Source organism: Leptosomus discolor, chromosome 25, assembly GCF_034619465.1.
Source record: "Leptosomus discolor isolate bLepDis1 chromosome 25, bLepDis1.hap2, whole genome shotgun sequence".
NCBI classification, from domain to species: Eukaryota; Metazoa; Chordata; class Aves; order Leptosomiformes; family Leptosomidae; genus Leptosomus; species Leptosomus discolor.
In genome coordinates this window covers 6,390,208-6,409,970 of record NC_141415.1, presented here as the reverse complement: position 1 = coordinate 6,409,970, position 19,763 = coordinate 6,390,208, and the positions used below count along the sequence as shown (strand labels likewise).

At 67.2% G+C, this 19,763-nt stretch overlaps 1 protein-coding gene across 1 annotated transcript in view; it reads left to right on the top strand.

The window, feature by feature from the left end:
• Positions 1 to 3,777, top strand: part of TBKBP1 (TBK1 binding protein 1) — an 8,706-nt gene extending 4,929 nt beyond the window's left edge. The window contains 3 exon segments of the mRNA XM_086478087.1: positions 1,680 to 1,798; positions 2,587 to 3,332; positions 3,649 to 3,777. Coding sequence (XP_086334213.1) covers positions 1,680 to 1,798; positions 2,587 to 3,332; positions 3,649 to 3,777 — 994 coding nt within the window.
• Positions 3,778 to 19,763: the final 15,986 nt, after the last annotated feature.

The window sequence follows — 19,763 nt, the reverse complement described above, 5'->3', positions numbered from 1 at the left end:
TATTTTTTGGGGGGGGGGGGGGGGGGGGGGGGGGTGGCACCAAGACACCCCCACCGACACCGTATTTCCCTCCTGGCACCAAACCTCTCCGAAAACCTCGCAGACCCCCCTCTCTGGCTGCAGAAGGGACCCATGGGGCACCCTCTCTCCTCTGCAGGTTGGGGGCCCGGCAGGGTGCCCTGGGTGGGGGCTGGGGGCTGCTCACCACCCCCCCCTCAGCCTCAGCACCGCTCGCTCCTCCGCCCCAGTGCTGTGGTTTTGGTGCTTCCTCCCTGTGCCTCAGCGCGGCTTTTTTTTTGGGGTGGGGGGGTGGGGGGGTGGTGTGTGCTGGGGGTTGGAGGAGCGGCCAAAATCCAGCAGTGGGGCTGGGAGAGCTGGGAGACCCCCTCCTGGGTTTGGGGGGGGGGGGGGGGGGGGGGGGGGGGGGGGGTGGCAGCTGCAGTGGCTGCGCTGGGGTCGCGGGCTCGGAGATGGGTGACCTGATGGGCCACAGTGGGGAAACTGAGGCAGGGGAGGTGGGAGCTGGTGGGGCCATGGCGGGAGGGGGGGTCTCAGGGGTAGCCGTGTCCGGGGATGTCCCTGGGTGCTTGGGGCCTTGGGGCCACCCTGGCAGGGCCATGGGGACCCTGGGAATGGGACATGGGGACCTGGCTGGGAAAACGTCTTTCTCTCTTCTTCCCTCTTTCTTTTTCACTTTCTTTTCTTTTTCTCTCTTTCCCTTTTTCTTCTTTTCTTCTTTTATTTTTCCTCTTTTCTTTTTTCTTTTTCTCTCTTTTCTCCTTTTTCTTCTTCTTTTCGTCTTTTCATCTTTTCTTCTTTTCTTTTCTCCTTTTTCTTCTTTTTCTTCTTTTTCTCCTTTTCGTCTTTTTCTTCTTTTTTCATTTTTTCTTCTTTTTCTTTTTTCTTTTTATTTTCTTCTTCTTTTTCTTCTTTGTCTTGTCTTCTTTGTCTTCTTTTTTCCTTCTTTTTATATTTTTATTTTAAATTTTATTTCTATTTTTATTTTTCTCTCTTCTTTTTTCTGCTTTCTTCTTTTCTTCCTTTCTTCTTTTCCTGTTTTCTTTCTTTTTCTTATTTTTCTTCTTTTCTTCTTTTTTTCCTTTTCTCTTTTTCTCCCCTTTTCTTTTTTTTTCTCTTTTTTTTCCTTTTTTTTTTCTTTTTTTTCTTTCTTTTCTCTCCCCCCCCCCCCCCCCCCAACCTCCGCGATGAGATGACAGGAGGGCGGGCAGGGCCAGACCTGTCGGCTGCTGTTACGAGCGGCATCTCCCGGGTCCCCGCGGTGTCACAACGGCTCAGTCGAACCCTCGCCGTGCGGCGCGGGAGGACGCGCCGAGCCCCCAGCCCCGCGGGGCCCTCGGGAGGCGGCTTCTCCCTTCGCATCACCGCGGAGAACGTGGTTTTGAAAAGCGACACCGAAGTTGGGGAAGAATTGATGACTTTGTCAGGGCCTCCGAGAGCTGGGGGCACGGCGGGGGGGGGGGGCAGCACCCACCTCCCTCCCGCTCCCCCTGCGCGGGGCGTGATGCCGGGCAGAGCGTGGCCACGACTTTTCCCTTTTGAGTTAAAAACACCTGAAGTTGGGGTAGTTTTGGGGGCACCCCGTGGCAGGCTGGGCTCCCCCCGCCTTTCGAGGGGACTGGGGATGTTTTGCCCTCGGTGACGCTTCGTCCCCACCGCAGGGTGAACCTGGCGCTGGCCTACACGGAGCTGACGGAGGAGCTGTGCCGCCTGCGGAACCTCAGCTCCCTGCAGAGCCAAATCCTCCGCGCCCTGCTGCAGGAGAAGAGCCTCAACGGTGGTAAGGGGGGGGGGGCTGGCGGGGGGGGGGGGCTGGCACCCCATGGCTGGACGGGGCTGGGATGCAACAAATGGGGACACCACGCTGGCTGCCGTCGTCCTCCGGCTGGGGCTGAGCTCCTGCGGGTGTCCATCCTGGGGAGCATCCGTCACCAAGAGCATCCATCCCTGGGAAGAGCCCTCCCCACCAGCATCCCTCCCCAGGAGCATCCCTCCCCAGGAGCATCCCTCCCCACCATCCCTCCCCAGGAGCATCCCTCCTGCCAGCGTCCCTCCCCACCAGCATCCCAGCATCCCTCCCACAAGCATCCCTCCCCACCAGCATCCCTCCCACCAGCATCCCTCCCCACCATCCCTCCCCACCACCATCCCTCCCCACCAGCATCCCACCATCCCTCCCACCAGCATCCCTCCCCACCAGCATCCCTCCCACCAGCATCCCTCCCCACCGGCATCCCTCCCACCAGCATCCCTCCCCACCAGCATCCCTCCCCACCATCCCTCCCCACCAGCATCCCTCCCCACCATCCCTCCCCACCACCATCCCTCCCCACCACCATCCCTCCCCACCACCATCCCTCCCCACCACCATCCCTCCCCACCACCATCCCTCTCCACCACCATCCCTCCCCCTGGGGTTCCCCACAGCTGCATCCCCCCCCCTCCATCCATCCAGGATACACATGGGTGACAAGGGGCATTTTCTCTGCTCCCCCCCCCCCCCCCCCCAAGCTGATGGGGGGGTCTTTTCTGTGCTCTCCCTCCTCCCCACCCCGTTTCGCTTCGCAGGCCAGCGCCACTCCCCGCTGTCCCAGTGCCATTCCCCGGCCCAGCAGCGCCGCTCGCCCGCCCCGCAGTGCCCCTCGCCCGCTCCGCCGGGGCGTTCGCCGGCACCCCAGTGCCAATCGCCAGCGCTGCAACGACGCTCGCCGGGACCCCCCAGCCAGTCACCGGCCCAGCAGCGCCGCTCGCCAGCCCCAGCTCCTTGCCAGTCCCCTGCCCAGCAGCGCCGATCCCCAGTGCCCCCCGCCAGCCAGTCGCCCGCCCAGCAGCGCCGGTCCCCAGCCCCACCATCCTGCCCGTCCCCGGCCTCGGCGTCACCGCACCGGCTGCCCGGCGAGAGGATGGAGCTGGGCTACGCCAAACCTTCCAGCCGCCACATCAAAGCCGGCTTCCAGGGCCGCCGCAGCTACTCGGAGGTGACCAACGTGACCTTGTACCAGCAGAACCGCTCGCTCTGGCTCCAGCCCGAAGCCTCGACGCTCCCCAAGCACCGACCCTACGGCGAGGTGTACCTGGGGGGCGCGGGGTCCCCCCTGAGCGCCCGCGAGCCCTTCGAGGAGCACGTGCGCTTCGAGAAGCAGTCGTCGGACGAAGAGGAGTGGGCCCTCCCCAGCCCCCCCAGCCCCGAGGCGGGGGCCATCCGTTGCGCCTCGTTCTGCGCCGGCTTCCCCAGCCCCGACGCCGATGCCGCGCACCGGACGGCGGCTGCCTACGCCCGGGCAGAGCACGCCCAGTCCTGGCCCTCCATCAATGTAAGTGAGAACCCCCCCCCCCCCGCCCTCCTTGCTCCCCTTCCCTTCTGGGGGGGGGTGTTGTGGTGGGTTGGGAGTGGGGAAGAAGCAAGAGACCCCCCCCCCCCCACCACCACGCAGGCAGGGGGGGTTTCGCCCCCGCGGCGTGCCTCAGTTTCCCCATTTCTGCGCGGCAGCCCAGCCTGCGCCCAGCCGCAGGAGGGTGCCGATGGTGGGGTGGGTGGGAGGGGGCACATGTGGCACCCCCACCCCCCCCCCCCCCATCCCCGCCGCGGGGAGCGAGCGGTGGGCTCAGCGCCGCTCTGTGCCTTCGTAGCTGCTGCTGGAGACGGTGGACTCGGAGGTGCGGAGCTGCCCGCTGTGCCAGCTGGCCTTCCCCATCGGCTACCCGGACGATGCCCTGGTGAAGCACATCGATTCCCACCTGGAGAACAGCAAGATCTGAGCCTTCCTTCCCCCCCCCTCTCCGCGATTTTGGATGCTGCATGAAAACACACGAGGAGCGACACGGCTCCCCAAATACCTCCAAGTCTTCAGTAGCTACAGAAAGACTGAGCCCCCCCCCCTACCCTGGAGCTCCCCACACCCCCACACCCCCACACCCCCCCCAAAAGTGGGCTCCTTCACTCCCGCCTCGCCCCGTCCCTGCAGCCGCACCGGGGTCGGATGCTCGAATCGGGGCGCCGGGCTCACGCCATCCCGGGTGGTGGCTGGAGGGGACCTGTCTGCGCCTTTGGGTGTCACCTGCACCCTTGGGTGTCGCTGCTTGATCTCAGGGAGGATTCGAGGGGTCGGGTCCTGGATCTGGCCCCCAGGAAGGAGGTGAAGGGAAGGGGCTGCGCTTTCCCCGGCTCCTTGGGTCAGAGTGGGGGGGGGGGGGGGGCGGGGTCAGCTGCTTGTTCTCGGTCCCCCTCGCCTCCCCCCCACCGATTCGAGCATCTTTCCACTCTTTTACATTAAAAGCACCCCCAGCCCCATTTCTACCCCCTCCCCACAACGATGCTGCTGAGAAACGAACCACGAGGTGCAGCAAGGAACACCCCCCCCCCATCATTGCACTGAGCTCCACGGCCTGGGGGCTCTCCCCAACTCTGGCCAGCCCCTGGTATGGGGAGAGCGCAGCCCCCCCCCCCCCGCCCTGGGTCCCCCCTGCTTTAGCCCAGGGCTGTAGGTGGCTGCTCACCCCGAGCCCCCCACCCCGTCCCCCCCCCATCCCCCCCACCACGTTCAATCTACCTCAAAGCTGCCGGGAAAAGGAGGGGGGGGGGATGTGGGTGTCCACAGCACCGTGTCCCCCCCCCCCAAACCGAGCCGCTCTGCGCTGCATGTGCCCCCCCACCGTGCCACAGCGTGCACCCCCCCACGCACCCCCAGAGGCTCGGCTGGGTGCTGCTCCCCCCCCCCCCCCACCGCACTGCGCCGAGACCCCCGGGCGGAGGGACCCACGCTCTCTGCAACGCCACCAACGCCAATAAAACCCTTCCAGTGCCCGAAACGCTGTTGGGGGGCTGAAACTGTCTCTTCTCTTGGGGTCCCTGGGGAGGTGGGGGGGGGGGTCTGGGCTGTGGGTGTGTGTCCCCCTCCCCAGGGCTGGGGGACAGGGCAGGGGACGAGCCTGGTGCTGGCATATCCAGCCCCGGCAGAACCAACTCCTGTGGCCGGGGCTCAGCGGGGGCAACCGTGGGGGTGATGGGGTTCGGGGTGCCTGTTGTGGGTAACCTGCCCCCCGCGGCCCCGTTCCCAGCACGGCGGCACGTTTCGGGTTTACTGGCCTGGCAGGCAACGAGAAATGGGACAATCAAAAGCAAACCAAAAACCGTCGCCAGCCCCGGGGGTGACAGTGGGGGCACGGCCAAACCCCAGCCCTGCGGTGCCATCAGGGGTCACCTTGCAGCTGGGGACATCCCCCCCCCGGGCTTGTCCCAGGTCTTGGGGCCTGGGGGGGGGAGGTGGGCACGGGAGGGAGGGGGGGATTGTGGTTGTGATGGTGCCAGCGCGTGTGCCGGGCTTGGCTCGTCCTCGGTGCCGATGGCACGATGGCACAGGCCCGAGCCGCTCACCCCGGTGATGCTGGGTGTCCCCAGCGTGACACACGGTGGGGGATAAAGTGGACATGGGGACCCCCAGCCCCATGTGGGACCCTGGCCCTTCCCTGTTATTTGGGCAAGGGGAGCAGGGGGGCTACGCCAAAGCCCAGGAGGAGCCGACGGGCGCGGGGGAGAGCGTGTGGCCCCGAAAGGTGGCGGGGCGGTGGCCACGGAGGAAGCCACCAGCCCATGAGGTGGCAGGTAAGGGGAATGCTGAGCGGGGCGGAGAGGAGCCCGAAGGGAAGGGGTGATGGCACGACGCCGCGGTGACGGTCGCAGAGCATCCCCGGCAGCGGGTGGGGATCGGGGAGGGGGGGGGCTGCTGGGCTTCACCCCTCCATCTCCCGCTCTTCATCAGCCTCGTTCAGGGCTGCTGCTGGTCCCGCCAGCAAACCAGCCAGGGTGGGGGGACACCCCGCAGGGCTCGGAGTCTGCGGTGGGGGGGGTGATGTCCGAGGTGAGGGTGGGGGTGGGATCCTCCTTGCTTTCCTGGGGGAAGGGGCTGCCCTGTGCAAGGGGAAGCCCCGTCCCTCCCGTCACGGGTACCGCCACTCCGACAGCACTGCCGAGGCCCCCTCCTCCGTGTTCTTGTAGGGCCTGCAGCCCCCCTGCCTGCGGGCTGAGGGTCAGGGACGTCCCCGCGGGGCCCTCGGGCTATTTTGCGCCCTGTGGGGATGCGGGGTGCACGACCTCGGCGCTGAGACACCCTTAAACTCGGCTGCTCTCGAGAAATCTCAGCCCCTGCCTGCCCCGGCTCTGGTTGTCACTCATCCCTGTGATGAGTTGTGATCGTTCTCTGGCCTCTCTGCCTGGGGGGGGCGGCGGGGAGGCTGCAGGAGGCAGAAGGGGCTCCATCCTGGCGCCCTGAGCAGGGCACCGAGCCGGTTCCCAGGTGCCGCAGCACGGCGGGCTGCGGGGCGATGGTGTGAAGGAGATAGGCTCCGCACCGCCGGCGAGGCAGCGGCGCAGCGGGCGTTATCGCGAGCTGATCTCTGCATCTGGCAGGGGAGGGGGAGGAAGAGCAGCCCCTGCCCTGGGGCTGAGCCGGATCTGGCCCCTCGGCTGGGCACTGGCAGCCCCAGAGTGCCAGGGAGCGAGGGGTGACGCAGTGACACCACCACCCCCCCCCCCCCCCGCCATGGGGATGCGATGCTGCAGGAAAGGGTCCCAAAAAGAGCAAACTGGGGAGGGGGTCCCAAAAAAAGCAAACTGGGGAGGGGTTGCACCCACCCGGGGACAAGGCCTGATCCGCACCCAGGGCGCTGTTGAGGGCGGCTGGGCTCCTTCTCTGCCCATCCACCAGTTTGGACTGGAAATGCACCGGGACAGGGGTGGGCCCGGTGGCAGACGTGGGGGTGCCCGGTCCCTACACTCTCCCGCCACCCACTCTCCCCTCCAGCTCCTCTCTCTTTTTTTGAAATCACGTGATAAACGTCAAACGGCGGGTGCCGTTACTCATCCTGCCACCGACTCAGCACCACTTTCCTCCGGGGGCGGCAGCCGCTGACTCAGGAGCCTGCTGGGCTCCCCCCGGGGCCACAGGGACCCCCGGCCCTCCCCAAAAAACCCCACGGCTCCCTCTCTGGTTCCTGGGCCATGCGAGAGGAGCCAGGCGGCTCTGGGACGTGTGTCACCCGGGGCGGACGCGTCCCCGTTCCAAGTGCGCGGCGCTCGCGCGAGTTGGGGGGGTCCCAGCACCCCGGGTTTGGGGCGTTCGCCTCCGAAGGGGCTGCCTGTCTGCTCAGCTCCCGCTGCCCTTTGCATGATGCTGGGTGGAGGGGGGGGGGGGGGGAGACGAAGGGCTGGCGGTGGTGCCAGGGTGCCCGTGCTCACGGTGGGGCACGAGGCTCGGTGCCTGCGGCGGCGGGGCCGAGCAGCTCGCCGCGGCCTGTGAGCAGGATGCGGTCACATCACACACGCACACACACCCCCCCCAGCACCCCCACCTTCACCCCCACCTTAGGCCCACTCTGCGTGGGGAAACCCTGAGACATCCCCGCTGCAAGAGGGACACGTCCCCTCCAATGCCACCCTGGGAGTCACGTGCCTCAGTTTCCCTCACCCACCCCGCTGCGGCTTCACCGCCCGGTGTACAGGGCACGGCGTGGAGGGGGGGGGGACAAGGGACGGTGTGTGGCCCCGTTTCCTCCGACCCCCTCGGGTGCTGCCGCCTCCTCGGCACCTTGCAGGAGGGAGCTGCAAACCGCAGCACTGGGTTGTGGTTTTGGTCTCGCCCTCACCCCTCCCGGGGCGACGGGGCTTTCGCCTGGGGCTGAACCGGGTGCTCCCGGGGGCTGGCACACCCTGGGGTTCCTGACCACCCTTGCGAGGCTCAGGGTGCCACCATGCCACCCATGCATGGCACACACACCGCCCCCCATATCACTGCAGTTCTGGTCCCCAAACCCACCCCGCAGCACCTCTGCAGCTGCCCTGCCCCAAGGGTGCTTGAGTGTGTGTGTGGGGGGGGGGGGGGGGGGGGGGGGATGTGGCCCTGCTGTCCCCATGGCTCGGGGCAGGGGACTGGGTGGCTGGGAGCATCCCCCTGCTCCCCACAGCAGCGACCAGGGACGGGGATGGGGCTGTGGCCGTGGCTGGGGGGTCTGGTGTGGGGTTCCTGCTGGCAGCAGGGGGTGGGAGGACCCACAACGGGGGCTCTTGGCGTGGGTCAGGAGTCCGGCTGGACCCACTGGGTCCTCAGTGCAGCCTGGCTGTGGTGACAAGGGACAAGCTGGTCCCCCCCCTCAGCCATGAGAGGGCTGGGTTGTGGGGGGCTTCCCGTGGTGGCAGGGGCTGGGGTCCATCAGCTCCGGCCTCTCCCGAGGGCAGCAGGAGCATCCCCAGGGGGAACGCCCCCCCGAAATGCCGGGGTTGTCACAGCATCTGCACAGGGCGTTGTACCCCAGAGCCACCCCTGTGTGGGCAGACCCCTCCCCACCCTGGGGCTGCACCCCCCACCCGTGGTGGGACACGCTGCCGCACGCGTGGCTCCGTGCCCACGTCCCCCCCCCCCAGTGTCCCTGTCCCCTGGGCCAGCGGCCTCGCCGCGGGTCACACTTCGCTGTTTCCTATGCGGCGACTTTCTTTCTTATATATAATTTTTTTTTTTTTTTTTTCCCAGCAAAAAACCCCTCTTATTTTGGGCTGCTTGAAAAGTTTCTTTTTCCAGCAGGCTTTCAGGTTGGTTTTGGTCTTTTTTTTCTTTCTTTTTTTTTTTTTTTTTTTTTCTCTTTTCTCAGCCTTTCTGTCGTTTAGGGGGAAAATGAAACAATTCTCACTGCTCGGGTCCCGCTTTCTCCTGCAGCTGGGTCCCGTGGCACAGGGCAGCAGGCGGGGAAACGAGGACCAGGGATGCTCCTGCCCCATTGCTGGGTGTTTGGGTGTCCAAGCAGGGAGAACAGCATCCCCGTGTCCCTGCCTGCGTGCGCTGGGAAGGGGATTCTCTGATGTCTAGTAAGGATTGTGCTGAAGTCTTGCCCTGGGTGTTTCTTGCTCCTCCTGACTCTGCCTGCTGAAGGGCTCTGTACGCTCACGGGGCTCACCTGCGTGCACAAGCCGACCCCCCCAAACCAGACTGGAGGGCTCCCCATAGCTCCAGGAGGGCTCCAGTGGATCCCCCTGGCTCGGCTCAGGGGCTGCGGGCGGCAGCTCGTCCCCAACTCCCCTCCGTCAGGGTTTATAGGAAACGGTGCTGCGAGGAAGCGCCCGGTGCTCCCGCCCGGGTGAGCGTTTCTTTCCAGCCGTGGGCGCCGAAAGGCCCCTCTCTGCCGTGGATCCGGTGTGAGTCAAAGCCAGAGCCCTGGGGTTTAACCACAAGCCCCAGAGCTGCCGTGTCACGGGGGAGCATCGCCAGAGGCGTTTATAAGAAATGGAGGGGCTGCCCTGCTGGGGGAAGGGACCCCAGCGAGCACGGGAGGGTTTTGCCTGCACCCTTGGGGAGAAGCCCTTTGGCCCCGCGGGCGGAGGCAGCGGGACCGGTGGCCGCAGCGGTGGCCGCAGCGGTGGCCGCAGGCTCAGCTCTTGGCCCACGTCTTCTGCAAAGGGCCTGGGGCTGCTGCGCTTCAGCTTCTCAACCCGGCGCCTTCCCAGGGGCGCCCGCATCACCCCGGGGGGCTCAAATCACCCTGAGTACCTTCACCCAACTGGGTGCCTGGTCCCTGCATCACCCCTGGGTGCCTGCATCCAGGCTGGGTACCCAATGCCAGCATCGCCCCTGGGTGCACGTAACACCCCAGGGGGCTCAAATCACCCTGAGTACCTTCACCCAACTGGGTGCCTGGTCTCTTCATCACCCCTGGGTGACTGCGGCCAAGCTGGGTACCCAATGCTGGCATCACCCTGGGGTGCCCACGTCACCCCAGGGGGCTCAAATCACCCTGAGTACCCATCACCAGGCTGGGTACCCAATGCCAGCATCACCCCGGGGTGCCCACATCACCGCCGAGGTGCCCACGTCCACTTGGGGTGCTCGGTCCCTGCATCGCCCTGGGATGCCCGCATCGCTCCGGGGTGCCCGCATCGCTCGGGGGTGCCCGCATCGCTCGGGGGTGCCCCGCTCTCCTGCCCTGCGGGCAGCAGCTGCCTGTCCCTCCCCTGCCAGCTCCAGCTCTGGCTGTGACACCGCTCGCTGCTGCTTGTCCCCTTCCCGCACGTGTGCCGGCAGCTGCCTGACCTTTCGCAGATGCTCTTCCTGGAGAGGCAGGAGGTTTTCACACGTGCCTCACCCTCCCCAGCCCTGGTTCCCCGCAGCTTTGTTTTTTGGGGTGGGGGCTTGGTGGTCCCCGTGGTCCCCAGGGACCTCCTGCTCTTCGCACCTGAGATACGCCAACCCTGCCACCCCGGGGAGGATGGGGCACGTCCCCTCCTTGGCCAAGCCCGCGTCCTTCCTCATCCCTGCGATGGAATCGGCTCTTTAGCATCCATCTGTGGTGACCCCCCTCCCCGTTCCCAACCACCAAGGGAGCGGGGGGGGGGGGGACACCACGGCCTCAAATGACAGCGGGGGGACACACGCACAGCCCCGGCTGCCATGTGCCCAGCGCCATCACGGATGCTGCAGAGAGACAAGTGCCACCGGGCCCCCCCAGGGACCCCCGGGCTGCCGGCCCCGGCCCCGGCCTCGCGCGCGGGACCCGCCGTCTCGCTGCGGGGAGGTGACGGAGCCAACGCGCCATGACATGGGCCTCGCGCCCACCCCCCCGCCTCCCCGCCGCGGCCAGCGCCTCGCCAAGCGCCCGCCGGGGGGGACTTCTCGGCTGTCACAACCCATCTGCGTCGGGGGCAGCGTCTGCCAGCGCCGTAAGTGGGGTTAAACTCGGGGTCACCCGGATCGAGCATCCAAAGAGGGGGGGGTGGAAGACAAACGCCACCACCCCCCGCCCCAAATCCCCCTGCACCTCCTGTCCCCGGTTGCCACTGGGGTGGGATGCAGGGGGTGATGCTCCGGGATGCCGGGAGCGCTGGGGATGCAGAGGAGGGAGGGACAGAAAATGTGTGTTCCCCCCGCCGCAGTCCCAGTGCCGCTCTTGGGGACAGCACGGTGGTGGCCAGCCATGGCGGTGGCCCTGTGGCAGACGTGTCCCCAGGGAGCTGCTCCTCAGCTCTTGCTGCAGGTCCTGGCTCTCACTGCGGCCGTGGGGACACGTGGGGACCGTGACGGCCATGACCTGCTGGTGGCCCCGCTCTGGCCGGTGGCCCGAAATCCAGCACCAGGCGGGCGCCCGGGGGCCATCGACACCCGCGCCGGCAGCCTGAACTCCCCGTGACCCACCGGGATGGCGGCCGTGGCCACCACCAGCACGAGGCCACCCCAGGCACCGGGCCACCCTCACGGGGAGCACAGCCCCAGCGGTCCCCGCTGCAAACCTGCCCTGAACCCCCTCACAGGAAACCTTGGGGTCCCCTCAAAAACCCTCCAGCACCTGCAGCGCAGCTCGGGGCTGGGCAAGTGGCATTTTGGGGACAAATCTGGCCCCGCTTGTGCCGGCGGGAGCATCCTGGTCGAACGCGGAGCCCTGGCGCTCCGAAGGAGCTGGGCTTCGAGTAGGTGGGATTTGAGGCTGGGGTCCCACCGCCCCGGCGGAGACACATGGGGCATGATGGCGCATCCCCTCTCCTTCCACTTCCATCGCGCCCCTCCCTCATTTTCGGCTCCCCCCGCCACCGCCCGGGCTCACACGGCGCTGGCTGGACCCACGGGCGGCTCCTTTTAACCGGCGGCTGAAATGAAACCGGCTCCGGCTCCTTCCCCCTGACCTATTTTTAACATTTGATTGGATTTTTTTTTTTTTATTATTATTATTTTTTTTTCCCCGTGCGCCGGCCCCGGGTGCGACCGCGGTGTCAGCCCCGCGTCACATCAATTAACGCGCGCGGGGCGTCATTTGTCACTTCGCATTTCCCAAAGGCCCCTCACCCGTGCCCGCCGCCGTGGCGGTGGGGACACGCCGAGCGGGATGGGGGGCCGGTGGTGCTCCTCCCGTACCGTGTTTCGGGGTGCCCGGCCTCTCTGCATGGTGGGGGACCCGGTGGCCCGTGCTGCCACCCGCTTTGGTGGGGTCTCAGTGCTGGGGGGGAGGGTCCCCAGTGGGGGCTGGGACACCCGAGCATGGCCCCCCCTGGCCCCAAGCAGCCGGTGCCGACACCTCCACTTCCGTCGGCAGGGCCCCCACGGGTATTTTTAACTCGCGGCTCTGCCGTTTGGCACTCGATGAGTGTCCGTCCCCGCTGCTGCCCTGCCTCCCCCAGCCCCCGCCACCCTCCCGGGGCAGGATCGGACCTTCCAGAGCCACATCAGACCCTGCAGGACTTCATGGGACCTGGTGGGACCCAACGGGTCAGGATCAGTCCCTATGTGTCAGGGTAGGACCCTACACGGCAGGACAGGACCCTGAGGGGGCAGGGTGGGACCTGAAGGGGCAGGATGAGACCCTACCTGGTAGGACAGGACCCCGCAGCACAGGATGGGAACCTATGGGGCAGGATTGGACCCTATAGGGCAGGATTGGACCCTATAGGGCAGGATTGTTTCCTGCAGGGCAGGATGGACCGCTGGAAAGAAGGACTAGACCCTGTGGGGCAGGATTGGACCCTGTGGGGGAAGACTGGACCCTGTGGGGGAAGATGGGACCCTGCTGGGCAGGATTGACCCCCCCGGGGCAGAACCTGGAGACCCAGCTGGGACTCCGCACGGCAAAACGGGACCCAAAGAGGCAGGATGAGACCCTGCGTGGCAGGACAGGACCCCGCAGGGTAGGATGGGACCGAAAGGGGCAGGATCAGTCCCCGTGGGGCAGGATCAGCCCCCGTGGGGCAGGATCCGACATCACCCTCTCTTCTGCCGGGCTGGCGCATCCTCAGAGGGGTCCGACTCCCCCATGTCCCCGTGTCACCCATACCAGGACCCCTCCCACGGCCGGATCCCCGAACCGGGAAGGGGGAAGGGGGAAGTGGGGGCTCTCGGGAGGGGGGGTGGCAGGGAGGCGGGTGATCCCGCACACGCGTGTGCCCGCCGGGGCCGCACGTTGTCAGAAGCTGTAGCCCGTGTTCCGCCCGCCGTGCCCCCGCCCGGTCAGCGCACATCACTCCCCGGCCTTCGCCTCCCGCTGACGAAGAGGAAGGGCCGGGGGGCCCGAGCCCCGAGCCCCCCGCGCCCCCGTCACGCTAAGCCGCCCCGACAGGGGCTGCAGCCCCCCCCGGCGCTCCCCCCCCCCCCCCCCCCGCCGGGGATCCGCAGCTTCTCACCGAGGCTCCGGCTCCCGCTGAAGCAAATCGCCTCGTACAGGAGGGGGGCGAAGGGCCGGGGAGCAGCGGCGGGGGGTGAAACGGACTCCCCCCGGCCCGGCGGGGGGCTGGCGGGGGGGCCCTTCGCACGCCTGGTGGACACACACACACACATACATATACACACACACCCCCCCCCCCCGTGCTGCACGCACACATGTGCACGCAGCGGGCCTCCTGCGCACACGCGGGCGCGTTCGTGGCAGCACCCTTGCACGCGCACACCGGCCCCCTTGCATGCACAGTGGCCCCCTTGCACACCCATGCCCACACCGGCTCCCTTGCACACACACTGGCCCCCTTGCACACCCATGCAGACACCTCCCCCCTTGCACACACACTGCCCCCTTACACACACACTGGTCCCCTTGCACACCCATGCCCACACCAGCCCCCTTGCACACCCATGCCCACACCGGCTCCCTTGCACACACACCGCCCCCCCTCGCACACCCACTGGCCCCCTTGCACACCCATGCCCACACTGGCTCCCTTGCACACACACCAGCCCCTTTGCACACACACCGTCCCCCTTGCACACCCATGCAGACACCGGCTCCCTTGCACACCCACCGCCCCCCCCTCGCACACCCACTGGCCCCCTTGCACACCCATGCCCACACCGGCCCCCTTGCACACCCATGCACATACCAGCTCCCTTGCACACACACCACCCCCCTTGCACACACACTGCCCCCCCTTGCACACCCATGCACACACTGGCCTCCTTGCACACACACTGGCCCCCTTGCACACCCATGCACACACTGGCACCCACCTCACACCCACGCCCCCTTGCGCACATACCCCCCCCCCCGGGCCCTTGCACACCAACGCACACCCTTGCACATACAGACTTCCTTGCACGACTGTGCACACACACCCCCCTAGACCTTTACACACCCTTGCACGCACACCCCCCCCAACCCTCTTGCACGCCCGCGCACACATACCGGCCCCCTCGCACACCCACACAGCCCCTGGCGCTCCTGCCCCACGCACGGGGGGGACGGTGACACCCTGGACACGGTGACACCCCGGGCACGGTGACACCCCGGACGCAGCAGCACCCCAGGGACACAGCCCCATGCACACCGCCACCCCCCACGCAGGCTCCCACGGCCGGGCCGAGGAAGAGGAGGAGGGACCGGAGCCGAATTGCGGTTCAGCCCTCCGGGGCCAGCGGGCAGGGTCCGTCCCGGAGGGGCAGCGCAGCCGCCACCGCAGAACCCCGCGACTCCGGGCGCTGGGGCTTTGAGCGGGATGGGGATGGGGCACCGGGGAGGGGGGTGTGCGTGTGGGGGGGGTCCTTTGGCCGGACCCTGGGTGCCACCGCCCCACGCCAGGGTTCCCCGGGAGCGCGGTGGCAGCGGGGGCGGGGGCGCAGGGGGCGCGGGGCTGAGCACCAGGAGGGTTTTGGATGGCAGCGGCTGGAACGATGTTAATGACTTTTCTTCCTGTCGCTCTCCTTTTACACCGAGGGCAGCTCCGTAACCAGAGCTGCTTCCTTCCCCGAGATTAAGGAGCCGTCTGCTCGGCCCCCCCCCCCCCCCCGAGCCCGCTGACAACCCCCCCCACCCCCCCCTTGGAGCTGCCACCGACTTGTCACCCCTGCCTGGCCCTGGCAGCACCGGGGAAGTGGCAGCACCCACCCCCAGCACCCATAGGTGCTCCTCTTCCAGTGGGTTTTGGCAGCAGGAGGTGCTGAACAGCCTCTCAGCGCTGGTCAGGATTCCTCCCACCAGATGGGGAGACGGTTTGGGGGTGCTCAGGTGAAGCCCCACGGTGGGATGGCCTCACCACGGTCCCCCACTCCCCTCCTTTCCCCCCCCCCCGGGACCCCCCTCCCAGTGGAGCGTGGCTACCTCTGGGTGGTTTGGGGCAGGCAGGAGGGGGGTGACAGTGCCGGGGTACAGGGGGGGAGCAGTGATGTAGGGAGGACGGGGGCTGGGACCCGTTGTGGTGGTGGCCAAGCCCCCCAAACCGGCCACAGGTTCTTCCTCGTTCCCCACTCGCCACCACCCGCAACTCCATGTCCCCTGCCCGCTCTGACGCTGCTGGTGGCGTGGGACCCGGCTACGCTTTTGGGGGGACACACACAACAGGGTGCCTGGGGTGCCCTGACTGTGGGACAACCAGGATGGGGGTGCAGGAGGGGGCTTTGCAGGGTGGGAGCCCCAGGTGGGCTATTGGGATGGCGGAGGGGGGGGGCTCAGCAGCATCGCCCCGCTCCGGGGTACAGCTGGGAGGGACCCAAGGACACGGTTCCATCTCATCCCGCGCCCTTCGGCCTCCCCTGGGCTGCAAAGCACCCAGGGCTGGATGCAACCCAGGTGCAGGATGTGTCCCAGGGCTGGGCTGCGCTGGGGGGACCCCGGGGGGGGGGGGGGGTGGGGGGGGGGTGGCAGGTGGCCGGCCTGGCCCGGCTGCCCTGCGGTTTGCATTCATGCCTCCATGAACTTCTCAGCAACGCGCTGCCTTCGAGCAGCAGCGAGATGCAAATTCCTCCGGGGTGGGGGGAGTATTTTTGTTTTTCCCTGAGACCAAATTTAGCCCCCGTGGGTGCCCGGTGCCTTCGCGCTCGTTTTAATAATGAAAACAGGAACACTGCCATTTACTAAGAAAATAACCCCCAAGTTTCCCCTCGGTCCCCAGCAGCCAAATTCCTGCCGGAAAAGCAAATCCCCGCAGTAGTACCAGCCTGGGGTCTGGGTTGGAGAGTGGTGTGGGGACCACGGGGCTCGGGGACAGCGGGGCTCGGGGACAGCAGGACACAGGTTTGCACCCTGACAGGGACTGGCTCCTGCCCAGTGCCTCTGCTGGGGATTTGGCCCTGGGCTCGGCCAGGCTGGTGTCCAGGAGCGATGAGATGCAGGATGGAGACGTGTCGCAGAGGTGACATGGAGCACGGGGTGGGAGCCTTTGCGTCCCGTGCAGGCGCTGGAGACCCCAGGGATGGGGATAGTCAATCCTGCAGCCCTGGGAGGAGAAACTGAGGCACGGGGCGACGCCTTGCTTGTCTCAAGCTGGGGCTCGGTTCTTGGGAGACTCTAAATCCCACCAGGGGCAGGCGTGGGCTCGACGCTGCGGCTGGTTTGGGGAGGGATGTGGGCTGTGGGGCAGAGCCTGCGAGGCAGCAAGCGCAGCCCAGGCCCGTGGGGCGTATCCTGCCCCTCGAGCCGCTTCCTCCCCGACCCCTCCGGGGGTGCTGGTGTTTCGGTGGGTGCCAGAAACCAGACGAGCGGCCGGGAGGGACCGGGCACAGGGAGCACACACTGCCGCCCCCGGCCACCGGCCCCACGCTCTCGAGGATGCTCAGATGCGCAAAGTGCTGTGTTGCATCAGCCAGCTGCAGAGGGGAAACTGAGGCCCGGCGTTTGAAGAGGGGGAATTTTGCCCCCAAAATCCCGGTGCACGCTCGCCGTGGAGGGCTGAGCTCAGGCCGCTTGGCGCAGGGACTGTCCCATCCCAAGGGATGCCACGTCAGAGGGGACCAAGCCTGAATCCCGGGCTGAGGATTCCCTCGAGCATCCCCGACGCCAGCAGACGGGGCCGTCGGAGGCTGTTCAAGGTGACGGTCAGGACATGGCTCCCAGCTCTCCTTTCCCTCCTGGCCCTGAGCGAGTCCTCCCTGCGCAGGGACACTTGTGACAGCCATCGCCCCAGGAGTCCTGCTGTGTCTCCCAGGGAGGGCAGTGTCCCCGGTGTCACTTTACCACGGCGGAGAGGGGAGAGACTCAAGGACGTGACATCCTGGGGGCAGAGCCAGGCTCCTTCCCACCCCCCCCCTTCCCCCGCCAGACCCTGCTGTCCAGGACTGGGACCCCCAGGGGTCAGGGGGACATGGGGGGGGGGTGTTGTGGTGGTGGTGGTGGCAGGTCCCCGGCCGTGGGCACAGCGGGGATGCTCGTGAGCACAACACCCGTCTGGGTGGCTGCGACGGCTGATCTCGCAGCGGGGGGGTGTGCCTGTGAATTTATCCTCGCCGGCGATGGTATAACAGGAATGAATTAGCACGCCGTGACGTCAGGGAGCACATGTGCTGCAGCACTTTCTCCCCCCTCCCCCGTTAATGAGTCGCTTCCCCCCCCCCCCCCCCATCCATAACCCCCCTCCGGCCTTTATTTTTCCTCCTAGAAAATTTTTCTAGAAATTTCCTTGTTTCCCTTCTTTTTCTCACTTGGGAACTCGGCGGGGGGATTCCTGCCTGGTGGGTCGGGAAGGGGTGGCAGTGCCCTGGCAGCCCGGGGGTGCCCAGGGAGGGTGGGGGGTGGCTGCCGTGCTCTGCCCTGGCCACGGACGCCACACGCAGTGGCTGTGCCAGGGAGGGGTTGCACATACGTGTGCGCGAGTGTGTGCACACGCCAGGCCAGGGGTGAGCATGGGGTGGGGGGTGCTCCCACTGCAAAATCCCCCACCCCCACTGCTGCCACATGCCCCCCAAACCCAGCCCTCTGCCTCCCAGGGGATTAGGGGCCGGGAGGAGCTGGCAGGGAGCCGGAAAGGCAGGGGGGTGGTCAGCGGTGGGGGCGGGGGGGGGGGGGGGGCTTTGCATAGAGATGGAAGCCCAGGGACCCCTCTGAACAATGACGCTGGTGAAAAGCTGGCCCGAATGGCTGCTAAGCTGTGTCTGATGGGCCAATACACAACCCCCCTGCGAGACCACCGCTCCGGCCCGGAGGTGACTCACCGTGGGGACATGGGGGTCCCATCCGTCCGCCCTCCCTCATGGCCTGGCTGCAGACTCCACCTCACACATCCTTAACTCCCCATTTCCTCCTGCCCCACAGCTGGACCCCTCCGTGGGGGGAGCACAGCTGACCCCCATCCCTGTCCCCGTCCCCATCCCTGTCCCCATCCACTGTCTCTGCACCCCCCCCTCAGCAGCACCAGCACCTGCGACCCCAGGGCCACAGAACGCAGGGGATTTCGATGGTAGGGACCCACAAGGGCCCCTTTCTCCCCCCATTCCACTCACGCCCCCAGACCCAGAAGGGTCCCGCAGGCGTGGGGAAGGCTGGGCACATCCCTGGGCCCAGGGGCCGAGCCTGGACCCCAGGAGGGGGACACACACGGGCCGGTGGCGGGGTGGCTCGTCCTTTCGTGCGGTGCGGGAGCGACGGGCGCGGGGTGGCACCCAGCCGTCCCCCACCCTCCCGCGGCGCTGCCCCACTGGGAATGGAAAATATTGACGGGCGCCGAGCTGGGGAGCTGCCAAGGGAAACGGCCCCTCCAGAGCAAAACGCCTTCGTGATGGCTCCAGGGGACACGGGGACTTCCCCTGGCACAGAGGGGTCAAGGGCAGGTGCCGGGAAGGCCTGGCCTCGGGGTGGGCACAGGAGGGGGCACGGAGGGTGGGCACGGCTTGTCCGAGCTCCCCTGGGGATCTTGGACCACCCCAAACCCAACAGAAGGGCAAGGAGGCCAAGAACGAGATGGGACCCCGGGCGCTCGCCAGCCCGAACCACCTCCCGTGTCTGCCGTGACACCAGGGTGTGCAGGGGGCACCCGAAATATCAGGCACCCCAGAGAACCACACAGAGGCTGGGGGCTGCTCCGGGCACCCCTGGGGGAAGCAGCCCCACACAGGGCCCACACAGCACCCTCGGGCAAGTGGGCTCATTAACTGGTTAATGAAGGGTCCTGGGAGGAGGGGGGGGGGGCAGGGTTTTAACTGCCCCCCTGTGCCCTGCGTCACCCCAGAGCCCCAAAATACGGTCAGAAGCGTGGCCCCCCACACTGTACCCCTGGTCACCCCACTCTCCCCGTCCCTGTGTCCCCCCACGGTGTCCCTGTCCCCTCCCGTGTCCCCACCCCTGCCAGCGTCCCACGTCCCCGGCTCCTCCCGTGTCCGTCCCCTCCACCTCCATCCCCTCCCACCTCCCCACTCCCTCCGTGTCCCCACGCGTCCCCCCCAACCCCTCCTGTCCCCTCATCCCCTCCCCCTCTCCCTGTCCCTGTCTCCCCCTCCTCCCCCATCCCCTCCCGCATCCCACCTCCCTTCCCAGAAGCGCGACCCGCGTGTCCGGGACCCGCGTGTCCCGCTCCCCGCCCCCCGGCCCGCCCCCCCGCCCCGGTGGGGGCCGCCTCCACGGGTGGGGAGGGGGGAGGAGCTCCCGGCGCGGAGCCGCTTCTTTGGATAAGAGGCGCGGGGCCACGGGGATGGGCAGGTGGAGCGTGTGAGAGCACCGGCAGCGGCAGCGGCACCGGCAGCGGCACCGGCAGCAGCGGGGCCAGGCGGCCCCCCCCCCCCAACCCCCCGAGTTCCCCCCCGACGGCACTTTTGGGGGTTTTCCGGGTGTTTGGGGACTGTTTTTTGGTTTTTCTTTCGGGTTGGTGTATTTTTTTTTGCGCACCCCCCCCCCCCTCCCCCCTTTGGCTTTTCCCGGGCCGCCCCGGCTCGCCCCCCCCCCCCCCCCCCCCCCCCCCCGCCGGGCATGGAGGGGGCGGCGGGAGCCTGGCGAGGTGGGCACCGCTGAAACGCGCCCGGCTCCGGGTCCCGGGGTCGCCGGCGGGACCCCCATGAGCGGCTGAGCGGGGCCGGTGCCCCCCCCACCCGTCC